This window comes from Symphodus melops (assembly GCF_947650265.1).
Source record: "Symphodus melops genome assembly, chromosome: 4".
Classification (NCBI taxonomy): domain Eukaryota; kingdom Metazoa; phylum Chordata; class Actinopteri; order Labriformes; family Labridae; genus Symphodus; species Symphodus melops.
Genome location: NC_136694.1, coordinates 9589325 through 9616337, shown reverse-complemented (window position 1 = coordinate 9616337; position 27013 = coordinate 9589325). Strand labels below are relative to the sequence as shown.

The window sequence follows — 27013 nt, the reverse complement described above, 5'->3', positions numbered from 1 at the left end:
CAATGTTGTCTCTGATGTAGCTCTTTTTATGATGTCATGAACCTCAAAGAAAGTCTTTTGTCTGTGTTCAGTCTGGTTTTTTTAATCTTGAAGGAGATCTGATATGTGTACGTTAGTAATAATAGTACCAAGATGAAACCTAAAATGATGTGATAATGTCTGGTAGATGTTTAACTAAAACCTCAATCATCAGATAGCACGCCAAACACGAGATAAGACACCAGTTTAAAAAGTCACAAAGGGTTTATTGATCAACAGTAAATGAAAAACAGAAGAAAAACAATTTGAATAATTATATATTATCTTCAGAATAAATGTAAAGGAGGAATACATCTGTCCAGCAGAATCAGCTTCATAATACAAATGTCATATTCAGCATCATTCTTTCAATTTTGTTTTCAATTTAGACCCATGAACACAAAATATAATTTTGAGTTACAAAACTTCAGCCAAGCAAAATCACCAAAAACAAGATGCGCAGTAACTGAAGCAGAAGGATTAAAGTTGTACGTTAATCAAAAGAGAGAATTATTTGATTTCAAGTATATCCTTTCACACAAAATACAAATATGCCTGTGTAATAAAAACATCTCATACATGTCCTGCATGCATGCTTCAATTTAATTTTCCATTCATAACTTGTTGACTAGTTGCGTCTATTACAGTTACTTGAGTGATATCCTTATGTCCATCATTATACAAACTTGGTGGATCCATCAGACAGTTTGTTACAGAGCATGGCGAGCTGTCAACAATCACTAACTTTCTGTGGAAAAGATCAGTCCAAGGGAATTAAAAACTCACATTAAATACTCTGGGGAGGAAGGATTGTCACTGGTGGACCCAGTTTCGTGGTAACAGTTTGCACCGGACAGTTTCTCACATTTTTGCTTGTATGCATCTCTCTCCCGGATCAGCCTGCCGAGTTCATGTTTCAGCTGTTCAACCTGTGACACCAGGCTGGTTTTTTCGTGCTCCAAGACGTGCTTCTGCTGCACGCGCTTGTAGCGACAGGACTGTGCGTAACCCCTGTTTTTCAGGGTCCGGCGCTTCTGCTTCAGACGCATCACCTCGTCCTTGCTGAGGCCTCGGAGCAGCCGGTTGAGCTCTCTGACGGACATGGACACCAGCTGGTCGTCTGAGAAGCTGTCGGCGTTGGATCGCCTGTCGTGGCGGCTGTGCTGTTGGAGGTGGTGGTGCGCACCGAGGACCTGCTGGTCGTCTGGCGATAGAGGGGACTCGCTTTCCAGGTCATCTTTGAGAAAGGGGTCATGGCAATGACTACTCGGTATGCCTTGAACGTCGGGGTGACCTGGTAGTCCCGGGTAATGCTGGACAGGCTCGCCCAGATGTCCGTAGCCGTCGTATTCAGCTTGAAAAGGTGGCGGGTGATGACTGTGAGTTGCAGATGGGTGTCCCTGCTGCGCCGTGGCGCCGATTAAGGCCTCCATTGCGTCTTCGGGGGTCAGACCAAAAGCTTGAGGGTACATTTGCTGTGGGTAACCCCCGTTGTTAGGTACCCAGAACTGGTCGTTCCCGGGGTTATTTCTCTGCTCGTTTGGATTAAGGTTTGGCGATGAGGGCACTGAGTTGCAAGGTGTGCTGGCAGGAGTGGAGGAGACAGAGGCTGGTCTCTGGAGCTGACTACACGGCCCCATGAAGGAGCGCTCTATCCCCTGTATCACCTCCTTTTTTACGCCAAACTTCATCAAGTCAAAGTCGCTCACAAAATCCATGTTAGTTTTCTGCAGTCCCAAATGCGATTGCGACTCAGCGGTCATTGCAGGTAGCTGTTTTCTTGTACAAGCTCCAAATGTCCACAGCTAGTTCATGCAGTCAATAAAAGCGTACTTACTTAAGAAAGAAAAAGACAACAGTTCCAAACTTTTGATTTCTCAGCTTGGAGAAAAAAGCATGTGTGTGTGATCGCCTCCAACGTGATAAATCTCTGTGAGAGCTGACAAATTCTGCTGCGCGCAGCCCGTTATGCTTCAGCAGCCGCACAATGAAAGTCCAGCGATGCCAAGAGGACTGAACGCACCTCTCTGCTTGCTCAGGAGGAGCGCACTTTCTTCATAAAGCTGCATTGGCATGATGTCACGCCTTCCAGACTACACCTCCACAATCCTCTCCAATGAAATCACGCGGAAAAAGGACATTTGCATAAAAGCTGCTACGAGTCGGCTCTGTGCTCACGAGCTGATCGTGATGATCATTTGACCAAAACCTATAAATGTTTTTAACAGCGGACACACTCTCATTCCCTATGCGAATTTGAACCTGACTTCACAGGTTTACCTACAGTCTGTTTGGATGTTAGTGTTTCAATTATGCTTATACCATGCCTATATTTTATTTTGTTATTAAAGAAAACGCACATTTTACGGTTTTTTAAAATCTAAATTATTTAATACAACTAAGAAATATTATTTGATTTGACTTGCCTACATTTACGATACAAATTGTTGTGATTTGTTGATGTTACACTAACACATTTTCAACGAAACAACAGCAACGGAGGCTGCAAGACCGTTCGTTTGACATCGAGTGGCTGAGTCAGTATTTATCTTCTGCACATATGGTGCACGGGAGAATACTGACATCTTGTGGTTATTTGTCCATACTAAGTTAACGCATTCAGAGTGCCTGGTTGATCACAGGCAATGTGCATGACGAGGAGAGTTTGTCTTTCTTTGGCCATTACACAGAGGCTCAAATTCTATTATGCAAAAGAACAGCTGTAGTGTTGTTCACCTGCGTTGCTAAACACTCTTGTTAAGAGAACAAGTCATATGGACACATTTTTCAATATAATTATCTCAATAATTCTTTTTTAAGGTAACGCCTTTTTAGGTTTATTTTTGGGATCTATACTATTTTTGTTCGAAAGTTATGCTTCTTGATTTCCGGCTTATTCATTCTGCTGGTATTGTGTGTACAGTATATTAAACCTGCATGCAAGGCTCAAATGTTTGTGGTGGATCCCTAAGACTTTACTACATGGCTGCCACTGACAGCCCAAGAACTATCAGAGGGTGTATGATTCTCCTGAAAACTTCTCAGCTTACAGCAGAATAAAAACCACTGACATGTTCCAGGGCTGTCACCCTTTGTGTCCAGAGGTGACACCACTGCACAGGATGTCAGAGGGTTAAGTGATGTTCCTGCCCTCAGGTGACCCTCTTTGGCAGTTTTTACTCCAAAGATAGCGAAACAAGACTTTTGTGACAATATATAGGACTCAAGCCAAAACCAATAGAAAATGTTGTGTGAGAACAGCAATGCATTGTTTCAGTCAGTTGAAGTTTCTGGGAAAAAAGGAAAGGAGACAGTGTGACTGAGCAGGGGACACGTGTTAGGATTAATGCCAGCTGTGTGTGTTTGGGGGGGGGGGGGGGGGGGGGGACTAAGGTTATGATGCTCAAGAATATGTGAAAATAAGCCAATTACTGCCATCATTACGGCACCTCTTTGCAAAAAAAGATCATCCTATCTATGCATCTGAACTAGTTTCCATATTATGATTCAAAATGTGGCTTAATTAACTGTTGACTAATGTTAAAGGGATTCAAGCAGAAGTCAAAAGGAACAGACCCTGAAGAAAACATGACTGCATCAAAACATCCAAGAACTGAGTGATTAGAGTCATGAAAGCAATTAGCAAAGGTTTGTCATGTGAACAAATGAACAGTCTTTCATTTGTTTGTCTCAAAATACTTTAAAAAAGTCTTCAAGTGTGATGTCCTGTTTGTTGTCAGTACAGCAAACAAGATAACGGGTGTTAGCTTCAGCACAGCAAGAAAGAAAAAGGACAAAACAGAAAGACATGAGTTTGACTACTTTGAATACTGGATACTTTCCTTCTGTTGGAAGCTTTCTGTCAATGACAGAAATACACCATGTCTTTGAGCCTTTTCCTTTCTGTATACATAACATGTTTCCCACATGGCAAGGGGGTTCTGTGTGATTCAGGGGCTATTTTGTCAACACAAATGGCCATAACTAAGTGTCCTCACTTACTTTCTCTACAGATAACAAACATGGAGCGAACAAGTAGCATTAGGAGAAAAGCCATGGCAAGACAGCATAAATCTGAAGTTATGATTGCTGGAGAACAACTGAGGTAAGAAGAGAGAGAGAGAGGAGGGTAGATTAGACTTTACAAGAGATGAGGTAAGAATAGTTTGATTTTGACGATTGTGTCTAATTTGAATTTCATTTCAAGGTTGAGGCTTCATGATGGGAAACTGATCAAAGACCGACGCTACCACCTGCGCACATATCCTAACTGTTTTGTGGCTCAGGAACTTATAGACTGGCTTGTGAGCCATAAGGAGGCCCCTGACCGAGAAACTGCTGTGTGCCTAATGCAGCACCTTATTGATCAAGACATTGTTCACCATGGTGAGAAGGAAGCAATTGGGAATGTTCAGAATGGAGATATTGGAGGAGCTTTAGTATTAATGAAATCAATTACCTCAATTGACACTGTATACTCTCTGTTTTAGTGTGTGATAAAAGGCCTGTCTTTAAGGATGCTAAACTTCTGTATCGTTTCCGTAAAGACGATGGCACATTTCCCTTCAATACAGAGGTGAAAATCTTCATGAGAGGACAACAGTTGTATGATCAGTAAGAACTGTTGTTTGTTTCTCTCCGAGTATATCCTGTTCCAGCGGTAGTAGCTAACATTGTAGTCACAATAGCACTATATGTTTATATAAATTACATCATGAATAGGCTGGGATGTTAATTTCACACAAAGCTGCACAGTAACACCCTCTCATATTAATAATGACATGTGTCTTTTGCAAGGCCAGTTCAAGTTAATTTATGTCTACATAATGTCCATGAAAGCTGATTTGTGTGTCATATGTGTTTTCAGTCTCATTGGGGACAAGGACTCTATTTTGCAGCTAAGAGAAAAACATGGGGTTCAATATCAGCGCTCCTTTCCTGGATGTCTATTAATTGACTGGCTGCTTCAGAATGGAGAGGCAGAGAGCCGTCGTCAGGGAATAGAGCTGTGCCGGGCATTGCAGGAGCATGGCATCATTCAACATGGTGAGTCGAGCACTCAGTTGCCCTTTGATGCACGACACCATGGATGAGCTGACTGTCAGCAGCTACTAGCAGTGGGTGGCCAGCTGGGACTTTTGCAATTTAAAGAAAATACACTCAGTAACACAACATGAACAATCTCATCAATTCAGAAACATGTGTGAGTTATGTTTTATGCTCTCTCTCTTTCTCTCACTCCTACATTAAGTGGCAAAGAAGCATGAATTTTTTGACAGTGGATTGCTCTATCAGTTCTGCATCAACTTTCGCCGCCGCCGCCGCCTTTCTGAGCTGTTAAATGAAAGTGAACAACACAATGACGAAAGTATTGTGGTGACGACACCAGAGGACAACCATACTGATAGTCCGTTTGTTCTGCGCAAAAGCCAACCTCAGAATGACAACAGTGCTTTTCAGTCCGGTAAAACAATAACACTGCTCCTTTTCTGCATCACTTCACTTTGTTGCATTTGCTTTTGTGGCATAACAACTTTCTTACTACACCGAACAGTGGGATCAAGTAAAGACTTAAAACAGGTTACCAGTGGGCGTCGAGGCAGCTTGAACTCACTTCACCTTCACTCAGATGGATTTCCACTGCTCGTCCAGCCGTCCTCAGCGTCAGTGGTGAGATGTAATCCTAAATCAGGCAAGTGTTTCATTAATATCCATGTTAAATATCCAAACATTTTTAAAGACTGAATATTTTAACACCATAAAAGGTGATTGACTTTGTTTACTTTTGCAGTACTTCGAAGACATTTTACATGTGAAGAGTTACTAGCACCTGGTGCACCCTTCATCAAGAAAGTGTTGACGGTGAATTATTGGAATGAGTTAACCATGTTTGATTGAAACACAAATGTAACCCCTAGGATTTAACATCAATCTTGTAGTTAAGCCTGATCAGCAGTCTTTAGCGGTGGGTATAATGCAGTAGTCTATGATTTCAGTATATGAAAAAAAAAAGTTAATATTTGAAAATCTACATTCTCTATTCACTAATAAGTGCTCTCCAAAGACCCCTTCATAATTCACCTAACCAACAAACCATAATGCATCCTAGGGGGACTATTTTTTTCCTCCTGTGGACAAATGACATTCATGTCACAAGTAAAACTTTAAAATGATTTCTACAGAATGTGTCAATTATTTCAGCTTTGTGTTATGACAGGTGATAGGAGACGCCCTGGGCTGGGGCTTTGTTATCAGAGGCATCGCGCCTGTTTATGTGCAGGCTGTAGATCCTGAAAGCCCTGCAGCAACTGCTGGAATTAAGGTTAGACTGTATGCTACACACAGTACAGAGAAATTACTCATTTAATTTCCAAGGGCTGTGAAAACAACGACAAAAAAAGACCAACCTGACATTATTGTTGTTCATATAGGTCCAACAGTTTGTGTGCCAGGTGAATGGCCGATGTGTTCTCTACCTGGACTACAGGACAGTCACAAGACTGGTGATGACAGGGACTCGCACTGTAGTACTCGAAGTGATGGAGCCCCTAGAATAAAAACAACTGTTTGGGTCCAGCTCCTGATTTAGACACGGACTGAACTAAGTAATCTTTTTTTATACTGACATGTCATTATGCAACATTTTAGTGTAATGTGCTTTTTGTTGGGAAACTAAATAAAAAATGCAATATTGAGGCTCTGCATATGACGTTTTCATTAATTTTCCTTAAGAAATATGTAGCTATAAATAACTAGAAACACATGACTGTATGAATGACAAAAGGACTACAACATAAGATCTAACTTGTGTGGCCCCTCGCGAGCTCTCTGCTTCGACTTCCGTCGTATTTAAGACGCCATTTTGAATTGAGATTTGACTCACTTGAGAAAGATAGCGTTAGCATCTAAAGGTATAAGCCTGGTGCAAGCAGAAGGGCTTATACGACACTGGTTTGCCGTGGCTGCCTGTACTGTATTAGGTTAGAGTTGTATTAAATGTGTCTCTAGCTTCACCTGTTAGTTTGCAGCTACAGTAAAGCAGATGTGATAGCCAACTAGCTAGCCGAGTTAGCTTGCTGTGGGGCTGAGCATCAGCACCCACCGGCTTTAAGGAGAGCAAAAACCACCGAGACTGGGTTATTCGCTTGTTTGTGAGACGTCAAAGTACTGAGACATCCAGGGTAACTATATTTACCTGCTCTATCATAAGGTGAGTTGAACACATCGATTGATATTAGAAAAGTAAACGGCGCTAACCGGCCACTGTTAGCGATGCTAGGTGACCAAGTAGACAAAGCTAATGTTTGCTAATCAACGCATGCTAGTCCATACTGCCGATAATATGCTCCATTAAACTCTCAATACTGGCCCATGCTGTGAAAAGAGGTCCAAACATGCTCTCTGGTTTGATTTGTATACAATACAGGAGAAACATGAAAACTTAACTTGAAACATGTCCACACTGACATATCGTTACTGAGCCCCTTAAGTGTTGATGACGATCATTCATCTTTAAAAGTCATTAAGTTCAAAGTTATTTATTGAAAGAACATAAAGTGTTCAGTAAGATAAGTCTCTGATGAGGTTTTTGATTGGTTATAAATTATTAGAGTTGCTTTAACTATAAAGCAAAAATGACCCTGCCATGTATGTATGTATATAGTGTGTGTTTACTTTCAGGAGAGATGTATCAGCTTCCCGTGAATAACCTCAGTAGAATCAGACGAGCGAGGAAACAAGTGAAAAAAGCACTTGAAGACATTGGCTTGGAGTACTGTAAAGAGGCTGCAGAGGTAAGTTTAACATGTATTAACTTTACTAGTAGAGCTTTTAATTGGATCATTCCATAGTTTCAAAGCAGATATGTAATTTGTGTTATGTTCTCTGTATTAAAGGTCAATTTAGAAAAGAGTGAGTCTTAATGCAGGATATGGCAACTTGGTTCTGTGATAGTTCAGTAGAAATTATTTAAAGCCTGTGTGACTTACAAACACGAAGTATTGTAGGATGTTATAAATGCAAAACTACTACTATAACTATTGCATATTATACTATACTTCTAAATGTGTCCTAAAGGAATTTAAGGACTTTTGCCCAGATGAGCAGTTTGTAAAAGGTAGCCTTTGCCTTGATATCTGTGCATGGGATCCAGCATACTCCAAAACACAGGTAAATCTTATATGTATTTATCCAAGTCATTCACAAACGTTTGAAACACAAATCACCATATTTTTTAATTCTAATGTTTTTTTCCTTGTCCTTTTTAGGAATACAGATCAAAGCCATTTTGCTGCACAGAGTGCCCATTTTCTTCCAAATACTACTCAGGCTACAAGAATCACTTCCGCAATGTACACAGGAAATACTTTGACTGTACACTCCTGCTCAGTTGTCCATACTGCACATTCACTGGAAGCAAGAGGACTTTAGAGACGCATGTAAAAATATTCCATATACCCAGTACAGTACGCCAGAATTATGGGAGCGCACAGGGAGCTGTTGTTGGAAAGAAGGACAAGGCAGGTCTTCAGGGAGATGGCGTGGAGAAAGCAATGTACTATTGCAAAAAATGCACGTTCCGGGACACTCTCTATAACGTTGTGAGAAGGCACATCTACAGGGAACATTTTCAGCATATTGTATCACCATATCTAGGTATGGTCACTGAATCTTCTGTCAAAAATGGATCTAATTCTGTCAATGGCAACAACATCCTCTGTAAACGCTGCCAGTTTTCCACTCGTAGCTACGAGGCTCTGGTGCAACATGTAATAGAGTATCATGAACGCATAGGTGCTCAAGTAACCACTATGATTGGACATGCTAATATCATTGTCTCCAGGAATCAGTCCTTTCCAGTCACTCCGCAGAAAAGCCCTCTGATCATTAGTAGGGGTGCAGGAGCACAAGGCGCAATACCACAACCAGTTATTGGCTATTTAAAACCTGCAGCCCCTGTTGTTAAGAATCCATCCACCATCCTAGCTAGTAAGGTGCGTGTCAAACATCCGGGCAACAACACTGTGGCTGAAAATAGTTCTGCTGGTGTGAACACGGGTCAGACACAGAAGTGGAAGATATGCACAGTTTGCAATGAGCTTTTTCCCGAAAACCTGTACAGTGCCCATTTTGAGAATGCGCACAAAGCAAAGAAAGTCTGGGCACTGGCCAAGTACATCATGAAAATCCACAACTTTACCAGCAAATGCTTACTCTGCAACCGCTATCTACCCAGCGATACCCTGCTTAACCACATGATGATCCATGGGATCACCTGTCCACAATGCCATGCTGCATTCCACAATGTTGAGAAAATCATGGAGCATGTAGCCCAGAACCATCCTGGGGACTACACTGGACCGCCACGTGCATCACCTCTTACCTTTGATCTCACCATTCAACAAGATAAGGTAATTAATGTACAGCTGGTGGTTCTAACTTTCAACATGAAAGAGTCCATCAATGGTCAAGATCAGCTAGCGCCTGTTCAGGGCAGTGTTCCACCTTTGGTCAAAGTGACCGCTCCAAGAATGACTCCGAAGAATGAGCCAGTTGCTGCTGCAAGTTTCCCTTCCCTGTCTCACAAAAGTGAGGTTGGTAAGACTCTGTGTCCGCTGTGTTTCACCATCCTCAAAGGTCCTATATCTGATGCTTTGGCTATGCACTTGAGGGAGCGGCACCAGGTGCTTCAAACAATGCATCCTGTTGAAAAAAAGATGACGTACAAGTGCATTCATTGCTTGGGCGTGTACACCAGTAACATGGTTGCCTCCACTATTACGTTGCATCTTGTGCAGTGCAGGGCTGTTGGTAGGACACAGGCAAGCCAAGGCTTTAAGTCTTCCCTGACTCTCAACTCATCAGGGGCGGGCTTTATCAAAAGGCAGCTACCAGCACAGACCATGTCCAACCCCAAGAGGTTAAAACTGAGCAAGGAGTCAAAGGTTTCCTCCACAACCATTGGAAAGCTACCCGAATCTGGGCTCGCTCTTGATCCAAGAAGCTATGAGCACAAGACGTATGAGGCCAGGAAAAACTTCCTGACTGCCTACTTCAACCGGCGACCATACCTGTCAGCTCAGGAAGAGGAGAAGCTGTCTGCGAGCCTGTGGCTGTGGAAGTCAGACATTGCCAGTCACTTTTCAATGAAGCAAAGGATTTGTGAGAAACAGTGTAAGACCAAGAAATTAAATGTGCTGCTTGGCTTTGACATGCACGCCGTCAAGAAAGTAAAGCATGACTTGGTTTTTGAGGAGAGCAAGATTGATGGCCCATCAGTAGAGAGACCTGCAGTTCAGAAGTCTGGTGCACCAAACACAGACCAAAACAAGCAGTGTGAGACACTTAATTGTACCTTGAAGCTCAGCACATGCACAGAGACCATCTCCATAGACTCTGACAGTGACCAAGAAACTGAGAAAAAACCTGAGAATGGAAATGTTGCCTCCAACCAACATGTGAATGTGAAGTCCAATGACCCAGAAAATCTGACGGAGGAAGAAGAGCCTGTCACCAATGAAGATCTTTCGAAAGAGCAGGAGAGCTCTTTGCAAGATGGGAAATCAAATGCCTGGATGACTTTCTGTTAGTGTCTATGTATGGAAGTGTGCCTTGGTTGTGAAACAATTCAGTTTAGAAAGCTGCGTTTAAATTTAGCTGCAGAAAAAGAACTTGGCTGAAAAGAGTTACTTCTCACAAATATCTGGCATGGATCACAAAAAAGCTGAACTTTCAAATGTTAAGTTTGCTCTTAAGAGTCTGAGAGAAGGAACTGGTCTCATTTTAGTGCATAAATATATGATATGTAATTTATGTATATATTTTGCCATTTTTTTCTTTGTTAGGCTCTTTAAACAGTCTGTCTTATCCACAAACTAACTATCACAAGATTTGTGAAATGATGATGCCTACTTCCTTGTTCCATGGTTGTTTTTCCTCAATTGTGAAAAAGACCTGTTGTTTTCTTTCACATTTAAGAAGTGTAGTATATGCTTATTATGGCTTGTGTACACACTTTAATAAATATGTTTGTTTACATTTTTTAAGGTGTTTTTTTTTTCTCCATTCACAAAGAATAAATATTTGGCTTAATTGCAGTTGGGATGAATTCAGTCATTTCTAGAAAAAGAATATTTCCAAAAGATAAGATAGATAAGTGGGAGAGAGAAATAAAATGAAATCCATTCCTTATCTCAGTGGGATATTTATAAAATGAACTACTTTTATAGGGAGCAGTTAAATGTTTAGATTTTCATCATAAATTTTGAATATCAGATTTAGGTTCATTTAAAGGCTTGAGCGCCCATGTGGGTTCAGATATGAACATGCTAGAAAAACGGACAAACATTTTTTAATTCATCGTAACATTGAAGTCGTGTCTAATATCAATTTGATATATATTGTAACAGAAATTAAATAAGTATACATGCTTAAAATACTTATAACTCACTTTAAAACAAAAGTCATGCTCAAAATAAAGTACTACACATGCGTAAAGTACTTTTAAATGAACTATCAAAACCTTATTTCAAATGAAATCAAAATATTTATAACGTTTTCGACAACTGTAAATAATCACAACAGAAACACGCACAAGCTTTTGCAGCGAGATGGATCTTCTTTTCACGGGCCTCTTAATTTCCGGCCACACTCAGACGTTGATTGGTGCAGCGGTGGGTGGAGGCGGGACTTCTGGTTCGTACAGTAGCAGAATTGGCCAACCGCCAGCGTGCATCACTGCTGAGGCCACACAGTGTGCAGCTGCAAAAATGCCAATGTGGTGTCTTTATATAGAAATACGGCTTTGGTAACTCCATAGCTGCAACATCTAAGGGAAAATACTATTTTAAACAGGTTTAAATTGAACTGTCAACAAGAATTACCCCAGAACAGCCCAGTGGATGTAGTTTACATTTGTTTTCGACGCGTTTCCTATGGTCTGTTTATAAACAGCTAGTTAGCATTCATAGCTAAAAATGATCATATTTTTGTGACGTGTGCCCAGAGCTCTCAGCAATGGTAGGTGGACAACTACTCATTATCCCGATTAAGAACTTAATGAATTTACGTTATTACATGTCATAATTGTGATCGTCCATCTATTATGATTGTTAGCTACTTGTCTAATGTTTGCTTCAAAACTATATTTTCCAAGCATTTAGCTTCCGATCATCTCGTTAGATTGTGAAACACCTTTCAGCAGATAGCTGAATAATGTAGGGAACATCCAACCTGTATTTTGATGTATCTGAGGATGACTCATTCTGAATTTTAATCTGCAATTAATTTGTATTAATTTTACTACCTGCATTGCATGTCTGGCAAGGATCAAGTAAGACTTGAGGTTTATCATGATTAATTACACTAATCAGACAAGTTTAAAGACTTCTGGTAGATTTGTGTGCCATACAGAACAACATAAAAAACAATATAAACATTTGCAAACTGCTTACCATCAGGAATCAACATCAATGTGTTTGTCAATGTTTACCTCCAGGCACCATAAGGGGGAGAAGCTCTCATGTGGCAGCAGACAGACTGAGTGGAACCATGGTGTCTTATTAGGCTGACTGTGCATTGAAGGTCTACAATTAATAATGTCATACAGTAACAAAGAGCTGGTGGAGTTCTTTATAAGTTACAAACTGTCTCAGAGGAACTATCCAACCTATGTGCTGAGGCCAGAGGATGCTGGTGAAAGGACTGAGGCAGAAAACTCTTCTGCTAGTAATGGCTCTCTGGTGAACAGCAGGAACCAGGCATCTCCACACACCGACATAGAGGCTGTAAAGGCAGCTCTACTGGACTCAGCAGATGAGTTTGAGCTTCTCTTCATGCAGGCCTTCAGTGACCTTTCCTCGCAGCTTGACATCACTCCTGACACAGCCTATCACAGCTTTAAGAGTGTGATGGACGAGGTTTTTAAGGATGGAGTCAACTGGGGGCGTATAGTAGGCCTGTTTGCCTTTGGTGGTGTACTGTGTGTTGAATGCGTCCAGAAGGACATGGGTGAGCTGGTTTCCCGCATCGCAGACTGGATGACTACTTACCTGGATGAGCATATAAGTCCATGGATGGAGAGCCAGGGAGGATGGGTAAGTCTGCAGCAGAAGAACACGTGAGGTGTAATAATGGTTCTGTAACCTTGAACCTGACTGGGTCACACAACTAAAAAAATGTTCTGTATTTTTAAGTATTTAATCCTCGCTACCAAGAGGCTTGAGGTCAGTCCTCATAGAGTTTGGTTGTAATAAAGGGCAGAAGCTACACATTTAGAGTAATCATTATCGCTTTCGATAAAAGTGTCTGCTAAGTGAATTGTAGAATCATTATTTCATTTTGTTATTTTTCATTTATCCATAGCAAACCAGAAAAGAAATCAAAGAAAAAAAATACTTACACTTTTGTAAAAAGGTGAAATACACCTTCAATTTGGATTTAAGGGAACCACTTGCAGACAATGCAATATCTCTTTGTTTTCTTTATATTTTCCAGGACTGCTTTGTTGACATTTTTGGACGTGGCGCTGCTGGAGAAGTGAGGAGATCTCGGGAAACTCTCACCAGATGGCTGCTCGTTGGAATGGCTCTGCTAATGGGAGTAGTGGTCGGTGTTTACATCGCTAAGAAACAGTAAAGACACTCCATCTCATCTGCTGTGGCACACCTTGTGTGATGCTACGCACATCAAAGGAAAAAGCAAAGCAAGTTTAATGTTAGAGCACCATTCATACGTAGAGCAATTCAAAATGCTTCACAAAAGACGAGAACTCAAAAGGTAATGTTTACATAAAACCCAATCTGCTTTTGCACTGAAAAGACTTAGGCTGGCTAAAGCAGGTTGTATGATTATTCATAATATGTGGCTTGGTGAGGTGATATACGACCAGCTTTGTCCTTTTTCTTTTTTTAACACACAGGAGAGATTTACACTTGTTAACCGGTGTTCCTCTACAGACTGGAAGTGCTTTCAATGAGCATGATAAGCTACGTGACAGTGAAACAGAATCAGCTGGTTTGATCACACTGCTTGTTTGACTGTTTTTCTTTTATTCTTTATCCAAGGACCAACTTTTACTACTCGTGAACAGACAGCTTACAGAATAAATATGTTATATTTTCTTTTTACTTTGTGTTGGCCAGCTGTACTGGAGTTTGAGGCATGCTTCAAGAAAATAAATATATTTATGTTTTTCTTGTCTTGTTTATTCACCAACCATAAACGATAAAGCACTTCACACATAATTAACATGTGATTGTCCTGCTGAATTAATCTCTGTGTAACTCTGCAACATATCTCCCATACATGTAATGCTAATATCATTCAAACGCAACTAGAATATTTACTGGTACTTTATAGATCACTAAAGGTGTTCTGACCTTTTCAACTGTAGGTCACTGTTAGAAACAAATCCTTTATTGGTAACGATTTCACCGCCTCTAATAGCTTCTCTTATCTTATGTTGTACTGAGACTGGGCTAAAATCAGGGGACTGATGCCCTCTAGTGGAGTTTTGCCCCCTTTGTTTTTGTTATTACTCATACGTCTATAGGCCTCTATAGGTCTATTGTTTTCTGATAATGTATATTTCATACGATTCTTCACTCTATGCCTTTTTCAGGAACCATCTGTACAGACTGATTTTAAATCAGAGGTCTGCAAAGGTTCTCAGCTATCTTTTAAGAACAGTTCTAATCATCAATTATTCAACCATTAAAGACACTGTTGTTAACTAGTTTAATGAGCAACGTTCCTTTGCTCTGGACTTAACAGCCCCATGTAACACCAGATTTGCATGAGGTGTCAATTCATCCCTTTGAATCAATGATTCAATTGATGATGCTATAAAGGGAATTTTCAGTGGGAAAGTAGAGTGAAGATGAATGAACTGCAAAAACTAGCATCAATGTTCACAACCTTCTTCACAAAGTGTCTAACTTGAACCTGGGTCCTCCCTGTTAGAGGAGCCTCTGTAGGAAAAGAACAAGAGAAACAAACTCCCTCTCTGGGCTCACTTTAATTTTCCTCAGATATCCTCAAAGTGTTAAATGCTTCATATCATACTATTGTCAATCAGTTTTGATAAGACGATCAGCAAGAATATCGGACCACACTCTGTCAACATTAAATCCTCTAAGAACCTTTGTGTCGTTTTTGACCAGCATTTAAACTTTGCGAGCCATATCGCGAAACTGATTCAATCTTTAAATTCCTGCTGACATCTCAGATGTATCTAAAGTTCATAAAATCAAATGCATCAACAGCTTACTCATGCTGTAAAAGTTTAAGATAGTGAGCCCAAATACATCTTTAGACATCAAATAAAACTGATTTTATTTTTTAAAAATACACATTTTAAATTGGAGCAGAAGCAGCATCACGAGTCCTTGTGGATGAATTCTTATGAAGCATCAGTTGAGAGAGTAAATCCAGCAGAAAGAGTCCTAAATACAGATGAATGTAGAGATAATGTACAACATAATCGCTATGATATTTATTTCATTGAATAAATCAAAAAGGTCTTCATAAAGTCAAATATATCATATATAAAACAGTTGAAGATGGGTTCAAAAATGTTTCACTTAATAGATCTTGTATGACTTGATGTCATACTCTAAATTACTTGTGTTTCTTCACCATCATAAGATCCATCAACAAACATGACAATATGAACCACATGCAGAGAAAGAAATGTGTGTTATCTCTGAGCACAGTCTTCACAGTTTGACATCCTGTGGCAGTTGGAGGAGGGAAGACTTTCACTGCAGTGTTGCATCATTACCTTTTGGTGGTGCTAGTGTATAACATGTTCTCAATTGATCAAGACATTAAACTGCAAGCTGTGTTAACTGCATTGATTCAAATGTTCTTTCTGTAAGGATCAAAGAGTGAAGCTTTAACATGTTTTCTGGAGGTCCTCTGGAGTAACCTTTCCCCTCTGTCTGAGAGTGTTTTGTTTATTAAGTTTTGCAAAATCAAAACTTCTATTTGCTCAAACATTGTTCTACTGTATTTTCAGTCTTCCATACCATAAAAGATGGTACAATTCATTATCCAACTACTTGCTTTTGAGTTTAAATAGTAACTTCATTGATGAAGGACACTGAATACTTTGCTGGATAAAAAGGGTTGAAGCAAGAAAGAGACAAACACTGAAGGATCAGCAGAGAGAGAAGGACAATAACGGATGGCCTCCTGAGTCAACTTGCCTGTGGTTACTAATCTATCCCCAGCATTTGTTGCCATTTCCCCAGAGCAGAGCTGACAGCTGCAGCAGATAAACAGCAGATAGAGACAGTTAAGGAAAAGAGTATAAATTATAGATGTGCAGAAGTCATCATCATTTCTCATAATAAGGGGTGCTGCCTGGTAGCCTAGTGGTTAGTGCACATACCTCAATGTACGGATACTATAGTCGTCCCAGCAGGGGACCTGTGGCTCCTTTCCAGCATATCACTCCTGACTCTCTCTCTCTCTAAATAAAGGCATAAAAAGCCCCAAAATAAAACTTTAACATTTGTTTTCACTATAAAGGTTTTAAAATAACAACAGTTTGTAACAAAATACTCTTGCCAGTTATAATCATACTTGAGGAGAAAATAATAACTTATTTCAATTTTTGATTGAGGCCTAAATAAACTGCAGGTAAATCAAACAGAAAACCCTTTGTCTCACGCTGTCACGTCAGAGGCTATCAATACTTCAGTTTCTCATCATCATGGCCCTGAGGCAATACGGGAAGGCATTAGGATGGTTGACTGACAATAAAAATTCAGAAGAAAATATTAACTTACATAGTGATTTGTTTTACACATGTGATAAGTTACTCTAGCAAAATAAATACTGTGTGTGTATAACGTGTTTGTCTGAGTCTGTGTCTGTTTGGGTCGTGCAGTGTCATGAGTGGGTGGTGGTGCACCCAGATGTTCAGAGGGCTGAGTTCGCAAAGTTGAAACCAAATGTATAAGTCTGCAGTGAAGCGTGTACAAATCTGCTGTGAAAACACACATCAAAGTGTGTGATATCATTTATAGATGTGAGCCAAGTGAAGCGTTCTCGCTGTGCCCACAGATCATGAAACCTAAATTTGAACTCAACTTGAATGACACAGTGATTCTGAAATGGTAATTGAACTCTGCAGAGTTTATAATTGTCTCTTCAGTGTTGACTGTGCATGACAGTGGTATATTTACATGTTAGTCACACTCTTTTTGGCCTTGTGTCTTAAATGTACATGGTGCCCCTCACTGAATAACTGACAGGGAGTGTGAGAGTGGTGGTGCCAGTAGCGAGTGCATGGTTGTGGGTCTGTGGCCTCAGTGATAACCTATCAGTCATCCCCCAGGGCTGTGTGAGCGACCCCAGCCCTGCTGCTCTGTATGGAAAAAACACTGCTCATACACAATACTGTATTATTACACTTTTTTCCTCAACAAAAAGGACATTAAAATAAAACTTGTTTAGTTTTTTCTTAAATTTAAATATTTTCAATTGCTGTTTGCAACAAAATTCAACAAAATAACTTTTTCTAAATAGTCAAATCTAACAGATGAAACTTGATTACACGTTTAATCACTATAAAACAGCTATCTTTGGGTTATTGAGTGGAAATAGATTGGAATTAACATAAAAATCACAGCATTTTCAAAGATCAGCAATACACAACTAATGACATTTTAATAGTAATGTTACATGAAGACATTCTGATAGTCTTCCACATCAATTTTATTCTACATACACTGTTCTCTACATATTAATTGTTCAGTCATATTTACTTTTCCATAAACATATTTAAACGTGTTAAATCTGTAAATAAAATGTGCTACATTGTTGCAAATAAGCCCATTTTTAAATTCTATGTTGGATGTTTGTAAATCCCTACAATCAGGTTCCTCAACAAGACCTGGTTAAAGATATCATATTTTGTATTAATCAGCTTCTCGACACTCATCAAAATATACTGAATGAAGAATTTCCTTCTAACATACAAATTTCCAATTGATCATGTCCCATCTTTTATTGAAGAGCTCATGGTGTCCTATTGCTTGCTCAAGTCAATCTGCATGGTATCTGAATGCGTTGTCTTTTTTTAATAGCATGGGAGGGAGAGCTTTAAAGCACCAGGCCACTCTCTTTGGAATCCTCACTCAAGAGTAGGCTTTAAACATCCTTTCGATTAAAGTGTCAACTTACTAAATAGGGGACTGGTCCAATACAAACCTGGGTCAGCCCCTAGATTTGCTGCTGTAAGCCAAGACTGCCAGATAACTTTGTACAAATGGCCTGCCTGTCTGATGTCATGTAACATATACTTGATCATTACTAAGCAAACTCTCTGTAGCCTTGACCTTTTGCATTCAAACATGAGGGAGGAAATAGTATGCATGAAATAGTTTCCCCTTTATGAGCACACAGACATGATGAGTACAAATATGAACGTGTGTGTGTGTGTGTGTGTGTGTGTGTGTGTGTGTGTGTGTGTGTGTGTGTCTGTGTGTAGGTGTGTGTGTGTGTGTGTGTTCTAGTCTAAATGTAAAGCCCAGGGTTAAGTGTTGCACTTAGGTTGGATGTTTGTCATTTCTGCAGAATGGAGAATTTGCATATGTACAATGACACTGTCAAAGTAGAGTGCTGCTTGTACAAAGAGACTATTATACCTGAGCAGGGGAGGACAATGTCAGCCCTCACTCAGGGGACGTACCTGCGGTTCTCTGGGCTGAACCGATAAACTGAGAATTCAAATGACATCAAACTCTCCAACAGAATGAGTCAAACATTTTATTGTTTTCTTGACTGATATTCATAATGGTAATTTTTTTTTTTTCAAATACAAAAGAGATCTGTGTAGCACAACAACAAAGTATAATTTCACATAATGAATGATAGAAGATCGATTGAGACTTAGATGAAAATTAAATCAGATGTTTGTTTGTATTTACATTTGAGACCATTTTCTTTCTGACATCAAACAAGCTGAAGATTAAAAAAAATCACATCTACAGATTTGGTGCTTCCCCTTAAACTCAGTGAACATAAAAACAAAACATAGTCACATTTCTCAGTGCAAAAACACAAACGTATATACTACTTCACAACAATAATTGTAAAGCAAGCAGATGTGCCTATACCCAAACATAAAAAGCTTTCATGGGCCTGTTTGGTTAATTCACACCAGTGTGGGTACCATGCCGGTGTTGAGGTGGTGTGTGTAGGGTAAAGAGGGAGAAGGATGAAGGGGTGATGGTGCTGAGATGAGGTGAGGTGTGTGACTGTAGGTGAGGAGAGTCCCGGGTCCCAGGGAAAAGGGGCCCCCATCCAGGGAGGACGGCTGATTTACATCAGAGTACGGCTCAAACATGGCCACCTTCTTGCTCTTCTTGTTCTTGTTGGACACTTTTCTATTACGTGTTTGAATGCCGTCCTTTTTCATGGTGAGGGGCCGGTTAACCTGAGAAAAGGCATCACATGACATAAACTCCTGAGGAATTTGGAGTAGAATGTTGTTTGTGTAAAAAAGTGTTATGCAGATGACTGACTTACATTGTGCAGTTTAAAGTAGAGTCCACAAGCGTTACACACAGGTTCTCCATTGGCATTGCGTCTCCACAGTGTTGTTGTGCTTGTGTGACAGTTGGCACACAGTGTGCCCGCCCGCTTGCTGACAATCTGAAACAAAAAAAATCATTTAGGTTTTTTATTTGCGCCGACTATTAGTTATTTCATCAACAAAAATGTGTCGTTCACAATGGACCCTACCAGTCTCTTCTTGGGTCGGATGAGAGGTCTGTTTTGGCCGTTCATTTTGTGGTACAGTCCACAGGCGTTACACAGGTAATGGCCTGTACCATCCCTGCGCCATAAAGGGGTGGCGGTGGCTCCACAATTAACACACTCTCTGGCTTCTGCTCAAATGAAATGAAAACATGAGTTAACAATATCAGGAAAATACCAGTTGTACAAGTGTGGTCTGCTTGTTTGCTTTTCTGAAGCTCTTATTTTGTATTATGTACTTATTATAACTGTTTAAAAAAGTCATTTAAAGTTATCAAGTCTTTATTTTCAAATGTTTGACTGATCTATCATTATCAAATTAAAGACCTGATAAAATACAATCCCAACCTGGAGTGGATATCCTCATTTTATTGTGGAGCTTGGGGGAGTATGAAGGGCTGATCCATGCTCCAGGGCTGGAGTAGAGAGCAGAGTTGTAGTCTTGTGGACCTGTCATGTATGAGCTGTAGGGGCTCAGCATGTGTGGATGGACGTTGGATGAAGAGGTGTACACACTTCCACCAGCAGGAGTCAGATTCAGAAAGCTGCTGCCGGCCCCCGATCCTCCTAGTGGGCTCAGGCGTTCAGCCTTCAGGGCCTCCTGAAGCCTGGGACTCTCTCTGTTTGGAGACAAGTATCCGTCTCTGGAGGTTGTGAAGGAGGACGTAACGCAGGGTGTGTAGAGGGAGGTCGGAGTGTGTGAGTGAAGCGTGGTCTTGGTGAGGGGGTTGCTACTCCACGTGGAGGATGGGGTATTGTAAGGCGAGCTCAGCGAGTGGCTCCCTGACCCATCAAGAAGTTGGAAGTTGCTGAGAAGGTTCGGCGAGCTGAACACCTGGCGAACTTTGAGAGAAGAGGAGAGAATAGATAAAGAAGGAGGATTTAGAGGATGGATAAAATTAAGGATTTGATGGGTGATAGCAGGTTGGTGCACTGACCTGAGCTATGTCTGTAGGTGGAGGGTGTTCGACTGTGGCTGGGATTGGTAAAGAAGGAGGGCAGGCTGGCGTAGTCTGTGTCCTGGATGGAGAAGAAGGCCTCTCCGTCTTCTCCTGGAGGCAGCAGGCCAGGCTCAGAGGAGAAAGTGGCCAGAGGATCTGAGGTGAGCAGGGCTGGGGACCCCCAATGGGACTGCTCGGACGAATCCTCCATGCTAAAAGAACAAACCGCAACCTTGAACATGATCATAGCAGAGTTGAAGTACAGCTCTTTTAGAATGTGTGTCTCTCTAATCACTTTACAAACACTGGAAGGTGACATCATATTTTGTCATTTATTTCCCCGGAAATATGTGCTGTAATTTACTGATAATGAGTTACTGTAAATTATATTGAAGCAGATACCTTGACATCACACTCTTCCCCTCAAAACAACTAGTGTCACTTAAACTTGTGAGGGGCAAGATCTCTAGACAGCATGCTTATTTGAACTTCCTTTTCAAGGAAAAGGAAGTTTGACAGTGGCTGAAAGTAAAAACTAAAAATAAATTTCTATAAATGCAGTGATGCAGCCATTGACCAAACGGTTATTGAGTGGCCCTTCTGCAATTGGTGTGCCGGTAAGAAGAATGCAAAAGACATGCCTTCTGGGACACCCTGAAGGGTGGACAAACGGCACAACACCTCAACCACTATAAAAACAAATGAGTGGAGTTTGCAGGCAGATTTGTTTAACACTTCTTAAAAGATTGATGATATTGTCACTCAATTCCCACCATTCCCCTGCCAATCTATATGTTTTTATGCATTAACTAGTGCTGTTTTTTTTAAAAATGAAAAAAATCTGAGTTATTACACAATAGTTAGTCACTCAGTTGAAAGCCACATCATAGAACTTGAAAAGGTTTGAAAAATGCTAAAAAAATAAAAAAATAAAATTGGAACCTGAAAAAGGCAGAGAATGTTACAGCAACATTATGAGAGCTGCAACAACAGCCAAGGCCTCACTCGCTCCATATCTTCATAGAGGAAAGAGAAGAGGAAAGAGGAGAGGCTGATAGTGTCAGATAAAGTCTGAGAAAATCTGATAGACAACATTATTATAAGGCTAAATATATCCAGCTCCACCGATACTACGTGACCCTAATCTCATCTGATTAATAGAAATCTGTCAGACTAGACGTGTGTGCGTTTAAAAAACAGAGAGTGAGGCGGCATGACAAAGAGAGAAATATGAACAGGCAACAAAAACCATGTTCAGATAGATTTAACCGTTTTAGCTGGGTTTTTTTCCCATACTAACCACTGTACATGGTTAATTTACTTAAAGGTGCACTATGTAGATTTGGTAGTAAAATTTGAAAGTTGGAGAAGTGAAACAATTCTGCGCTATATTTTCTGAACTAAATACACAAACTTTATTGAACAGTGGGAACACTGTTTGGAAATAAAAAGCTACCAGGAGAGTTACGACGTCACAGTTGCAGGTACACCACCACCATTACTTCTTGTCTAGCATTTTATCTTCAAACAGTGTTTCAGGGACTAAACTTTCCTCTCAGGACAGTTTTATGTACAGAGTTATGAACATAAACCACAGAATCTGTACATTTCTCTCCCAATACTACATTGTGCACCTTTAAGGTTAAATCATTTAGTATGTAAAAGATTAATGGTAAGGTGTGTTATTACATTTATTTATAATAAAACATAAACATGAAATGTAAAATAATGAACTATATTATATGTTGTAATTTGGCTCCAAAGGCATGCGCCAAATTAAATAACTTTATTTCTATATAGATAACCCACAGGGATTCGCTGAAGCAATCTATACTTTGAATGAAAATAAAGATTTTTTTTAAACCATTTATTACATCAGAAAATTATTTAATTAATTAAACAAGTCAAAGTCAACGAAACAATAAATCGCTTGAGGTGAAGTGAAACCTAACAGTGATACATTCAAAGCGTTTGTATGCTTCGATAAAGTGGATGTCATTTTTAAACCTTCTTGATTATGAACTGGTGTCTATATGAGAATAAGAGCAGCAAAGAAAAGTCGAGGGGTCACCTACCTGACTGGATGTCACTGATGAGAGTCGGAATCAGAAGAACACAGGATTTAATTGGTGTTCCCAGGTAGGTGGCAAAGCTTGTGTGGTTACCTCGGCTGATGACTACAAGAAGTACTTCTACAACTTACCAGTGAAGTTTAGGGTGAAGAGACAGTTCATGGGAGGGGTTGGGGACAACTTTTTAAAAGACACACCTCTCCGGTACAGAGCGAAAACAAGTATGAGGGCAGATGTAATATCATCTTTGAATGAAATATTGTGTGTCCTGTCGAAGGTTTTAGGCGTCTGAAGTAAGTGGGAAATATCAAAGTGTCAGCTTTTAATCTTGGTTCCTCTTCTTTTGTGGTTGTGAGTGCTATTGATAACAAGTTTTAAATTAAAGATTTCAACAGAGTCACATATCAGTTCCAATATATAGTCATTAACCAACACTGGAGTAGATTTGATAGAGAGAATGACTTCAGACTGACTTTGTCATAGATATACACACACATGTAAGAACATCATACAGCTGCTGTATAGAGGGCAGAAAGCATGTAGGGGTGCTTTTGTCTGTTGATGAAATGTGCATACAGCCCCAGATAAGAGCAAAACTACACAGCAGAAAGGCGACAGACATTTGAACAAAGCAAATATAAAATGCAAAGACTCAATTTCTTTGTGGTCCAGCAAAGCTTAAGTGGAATACAGTAATGCAAATAGGGATAGGAGCTGCAATCATGGGGGAGAGATATGGTCAGGACATGTCCTGGCTCTGCACAAGTCCAACACTGTGCCAATCATTTGGTAGTCAAAACAGCTCCCCAACTTTCCTCTCTCTTTGTTCATTTACAGTTTTCAGGGAAATCAGGGGAGAAAACAGTTGTGGGAAGAATCGAGGCCTTTCTATTTGCAACAATAGGTCTCTTTTTTGCCCCTTAAGAACCCGTAGCAGTTAATTTAACATTATATCCACATAAGGGAGGAAGGATAAATGCAAATCGACGTGTTATTTGTATAAACCTGGGGTATTTTATTTGCTGAGGTCATCTTTTTTCCTTTTTCTCTATGCACATCTGCTTCACAAGTGGATATTCTGGCAGTTAACAAAAAAAAGCTAAAAAAAAAAAAAGTTCAGGTCAGCAAGGTCAAAGTTCTACTGACGTCTTCCCAAATGGTATCAACAAGCAGAACTGTAATCCTCTCTTCAGTAGGACTGACAGGAAATAGTTGGACAGTCCAGTAGGGAAGTAGTCAATGGAAACATTTTCTCACTGTGGGAATTATCTCCACACAGTGCAGTAATGATTTTCTAAAACAATTTGGTATTGTAGTGTAATGATCAGTTTCCCCATTAACTTGTGAAATGTTTCAAATTTCAGGTTGCTTGATGTGGAATCCCTTTATGTTATGGAAATATATTTGAAAAAAAAAAAAAAAAAGACTTATCATGAAGGGTGTGAATATTTACGTGCAACCTTCACAATACAAATTTTAAAAATAACTTGTAGGAAGTGTTCAATGGAGACGACTTTATTAGATTAGATACGTTAAATAATATTTATGTTTTATTATAGTTTGATAAGCACTTCAAAAAGTCAAAATTCTAATGTTGAAGCAGCCTCTGCATGAGTTGTTGAATTATTGTTTCATGTGTTTTTACCTTTACGAGATGGAAACATTATTAAATGCATTTATTCTTGGTGCTGGTTAATGTAAGCGACCTCTTAGTTAAAACTGTTCTCTTAGTGAGAAGGCCTTGCAAAGTTTGCAGCTTACATTAATTGAATCATAGAAATATGGAATGATGGCGCTGACAGACATGAGCAGACGGCAGCTGTATTCCAGTGCATGCTGGGTAGGCTTTAGTTTGCCATGATTATGTGAAAGCTGAGAAGAAACGTTTGAAAAGATGGAGTTATGTTATTACGATATTCTCAAATACAGTCCATCCACATTTTTCACTTCCTTTTATTAAGATATTTGTTTTTGGCAGAATAACATGCAGATCTAAGGGAAAGAGCCTGACTGCCCTTTGAGAGCATCAGAGTGTGCAAATGAAAGTGATATTAGGAGTGAAAGAGGTCTGGGTGGCAATGTGGACAGCTGGGCAGGGATGTGGCTGCTGCCGCTGTGAGAACGGGCTGCTTTGCTCTGATAAGAAGTTATCAAGATGAAAGGAGGAGGCCAGGAATTACAGGCCCATTGCCCACTGTCATACAGCAGCACAGACACACACACAGGCCTAAAGGACATTGCAGCATGTCTGTGGTCGACCCATGTTACCCATGAACTTGCAGAAACAGTTGGAGCTGACACTGGTACATCTTGTTGGACAGTTGGGAGATGCCATGACCTTGTTATAGCTGGTTGTGGAAAGGTGTTGTGTATCACTCCTGGACTTTGGGGACAGCTTTGTAATTCCCAAGAAACCAGCTTCTGGGTAGGCGGTGGTCTTATCTCTACCACACAGTGCTGCAGCAACATACCCAGGAGAGCGCGCTCTCTCTTAAATTCAAATTATTTTCCTCCCTCTCTCTCTCTCTCTCTCTCTCTCACACACACACACACACACACACACACACACACACACACACACACACGCACACACACACCTTTCATTGTTCTTAATATTTCTCATTAGTTAATTGAATTTTGCTACCTTATCTGTGTCACTGTTATGCCCCACCATCAGGCGGCCCTATGGGGCTAACAAGAATCCACAAATTAACCCATTAAAACACACTAACACCAACCAAGTCAAATAAAGGGATTTATTCCAATTACACAAATTAAACAACAACAATGATTAACTTCAACTAAAGTGACAAAACATAACATGGCTACACCTGTGCAGGAGACAAATAGAAAGGGGAGAGGGAAAAAAACAACACAGGTAACATACATCCGAAACAATCACCCACGTCTGATCTGCATGTGACGTTGTGTGTTTAAGTGTGTCTGTCATTGAAGCAATGACTCCAGATTAGAGGTCAACGCTTGGCACTACAATTATGCTCACTAAAATACCATAATCTTTTTGTACTGGAGATTTTATGTAATCTCAGAACGTCTGCTACACTTGTGAGAGTCTCAACAGGAAACAAATGAAAGTGTTACCCCAGAGAATGTAACTTTATTTGCTCTGACCTTATTATCAATTGGTTTGCTACAGCTACCCATTTTCAAGTTTTCAATTCTCAGTATATTGGGCTTTGTGATATCATCATTATCCTATTAACATATTTTCACCTTTAAATAATCTGAATTCTAGTTTAAAGGTTATTCAACAAAACAAAACAATCCCTGACAGTTGTAGTTTCTTATGACTGGGTATTTCTGTGTCTCAGGTATGGGCTCTGAACATTGCAATGAGCCGGGCAGTGGGTGTGATGATAATGAGTACTCGGTTGTATGAAACAATCAGTTAGCTTAAGTCGTGTTTTTGGAAACTTTATAAAGAAGGTGTACATAACTACATATTTAAAGTTTGTATTCTGACATTTTCAATAAAAAGATAGTGTTGTACCTTTTTAAAAGGCAGATTATCTCAAAGGATCACCATCAATAGATGATGAGGGAGAGGTAGAACATCACAGCTCAAAATAAAAGTAATATTCAGACTCTTGGTGTTGAGAACTGTGTTTTTGTCTCAACGCTTTCTGTGCCATTGAATCAAATCCTTGATGATCTTTTGAGATAATAAAACACAAATTAAATCCTGGAAGAAAGATCAATCACCTGAGGCATTTTCTGCCTCCTGGTGGGGAATAAAGGAATTATGCAATACCATCTACTTCATAAACATTTTTTACTTTTGAGCAATAATACTTTATCTATACTTTTATACAAATAAGATCAGATGAGATCCATTTAATTCCATCATTAAATTATACAGTAAATCATGAAAATATTCTAAACTATGATGTTTGATTTTTTAAATGAAATGCCGAAGTGCTCATGACGGATTAATGAAGGGTCTTTTTGGATAATATAACAATAATAAGGTCTTTATCTGCTTTTTGTAAATTGCTCGGGGTAACAGTTATTATGAATTGGTACTACAAACAAAGACTGATTGATTGATTGATTGATTGACAGCAAAGTCTATCACATCCTTTCATTTCTGCAAGTGCTTATTGTGATTCAATATACTCCCAACTTTTAAAAAAAAGTTTTTCATTTTAAAATCTGAGGTAAGTAAACAAAAATAGCCTGTGCTGTGTATTA

At 39.8% G+C, this 27013-nt stretch overlaps 6 protein-coding genes across 9 annotated transcripts in view; 3 read left to right on the top strand and 3 right to left on the bottom strand.

Annotated features, from left to right (window-relative positions):
* zhx3a (zinc fingers and homeoboxes 3a) overlaps positions 1-7609 on the bottom strand; it is a 43337-nt gene extending 35728 nt beyond the window's left edge. The window contains exons 1-3 of one of the 3 annotated variants that reach the window (XM_079340472.1): positions 7465-7609; positions 6426-6566; positions 5604-5701 (exon numbers count right to left, since the gene is read on the bottom strand). The gene's annotated coding sequence lies outside the window, so the exon portion shown is untranslated. The remainder of the gene's footprint in view (positions 1-5603; positions 5702-6425; positions 6567-7464) is intronic. The other 2 variants (XM_079340471.1, XM_079340473.1) reach the window with 2 other exon arrangements.
* Positions 225-2078, bottom strand: mafbb (v-maf avian musculoaponeurotic fibrosarcoma oncogene homolog Bb). Its single transcript, XM_079340643.1, has one exon. The coding sequence runs from the start codon at positions 1779-1781 to the stop codon at positions 801-803; it is 981 nt and encodes a 326-aa protein (XP_079196769.1). The 5' UTR covers positions 1782-2078; the 3' UTR covers positions 225-800.
* LOC306821899 (DEP domain-containing mTOR-interacting protein) lies at positions 3981-6575 on the top strand (the record flags this gene model as incomplete). Its single annotated transcript, XM_079340531.1, has 9 exons — positions 3981-4123; positions 4226-4404; positions 4509-4632; positions 4886-5064; positions 5270-5482; positions 5573-5710; positions 5810-5880; positions 6236-6340; positions 6450-6575. The coding sequence occupies exons 1-9, from the start codon at positions 3993-3995 to the stop codon at positions 6573-6575; spliced, it is 1266 nt and encodes a 421-aa protein (XP_079196657.1). The 5' UTR covers positions 3981-3992.
* adnpa (activity-dependent neuroprotector homeobox a) lies at positions 6839-11058 on the top strand. Its single transcript, XM_079340476.1, has 4 exons — positions 6839-7228; positions 7699-7811; positions 8095-8187; positions 8286-11058. The coding sequence occupies exons 2-4, from the start codon at positions 7704-7706 to the stop codon at positions 10605-10607; spliced, it is 2523 nt and encodes an 840-aa protein (XP_079196602.1). The 5' UTR covers positions 6839-7228; positions 7699-7703; the 3' UTR covers positions 10608-11058.
* A 667-nt stretch (positions 11059-11725) lies between these two features.
* Positions 11726-14210, top strand: LOC306821907 (bcl-2-like protein 1). The gene is made up of 3 exons (XM_079340539.1): positions 11726-12036; positions 12515-13112; positions 13513-14210. The coding sequence occupies exons 2-3, from the start codon at positions 12615-12617 to the stop codon at positions 13651-13653; spliced, it is 639 nt and encodes a 212-aa protein (XP_079196665.1). The 5' UTR covers positions 11726-12036; positions 12515-12614; the 3' UTR covers positions 13654-14210.
* A 4655-nt stretch (positions 14211-18865) lies between these two features.
* On the bottom strand, positions 18866-22925 carry gata1a (GATA binding protein 1a). 2 transcript variants are annotated; one of them, XM_079340527.1, is made up of 6 exons: positions 22805-22925; positions 20727-20941; positions 20137-20631; positions 19774-19919; positions 19558-19683; positions 18866-19465 (listed from the first exon to the last, which is right to left on the bottom strand). In XM_079340527.1, exons 2-6 carry the CDS (start codon positions 20938-20940, stop codon positions 19184-19186), a joined length of 1263 nt encoding a protein of 420 aa, XP_079196653.1. In that variant the 5' UTR covers position 20941; positions 22805-22925; the 3' UTR covers positions 18866-19183. The 2 variants fall into 2 exon arrangements, with proteins under 2 accessions (XP_079196653.1, XP_079196654.1); XM_079340528.1 differs by lacking the exon at positions 22805-22925 and adding an exon at positions 21672-22016.
* Positions 22926-27013: the final 4088 nt, after the last annotated feature.

Coding starts and splice junctions, on each gene's coding strand:
- mafbb (XM_079340643.1), bottom strand. CDS start 1,781: ATGACCGCTGAGTCGCAATCGCATTTGGGACTGCAGAAAACTAACATG.
- adnpa (XM_079340476.1), top strand. CDS start 7,704: ATGTATCAGCTTCCCGTGAATAACCTCAGTAGAATCAGACGAGCGAGG. Junction 7,812..8,094: donor ACTGTAAAGAGGCTGCAGAG/GTAAGTTTAACA, acceptor TGTGTCCTAAAG/GAATTTAAGGACTTTTGCCC. Junction 8,188..8,285: donor CAGCATACTCCAAAACACAG/GTAAATCTTATA, acceptor TGTCCTTTTTAG/GAATACAGATCAAAGCCATT.
- LOC306821907 (XM_079340539.1), top strand. CDS start 12,615: ATGTCATACAGTAACAAAGAGCTGGTGGAGTTCTTTATAAGTTACAAA. Junction 13,113..13,512: donor TGGAGAGCCAGGGAGGATGG/GTAAGTCTGCAG, acceptor TATATTTTCCAG/GACTGCTTTGTTGACATTTT.
- gata1a (XM_079340527.1), bottom strand. CDS start 20,940: ATGGAGGATTCGTCCGAGCAGTCCCATTGGGGGTCCCCAGCCCTGCTC. Junction 19,684..19,773: donor TCCGACCCAAGAAGAGACTG/GTAGGGTCCATT, acceptor TTTTTGTTTCAG/ATTGTCAGCAAGCGGGCGGG. Junction 19,466..19,557: donor TCTACTTTAAACTGCACAAT/GTAAGTCAGTCA, acceptor GCCTTTTCTCAG/GTTAACCGGCCCCTCACCAT.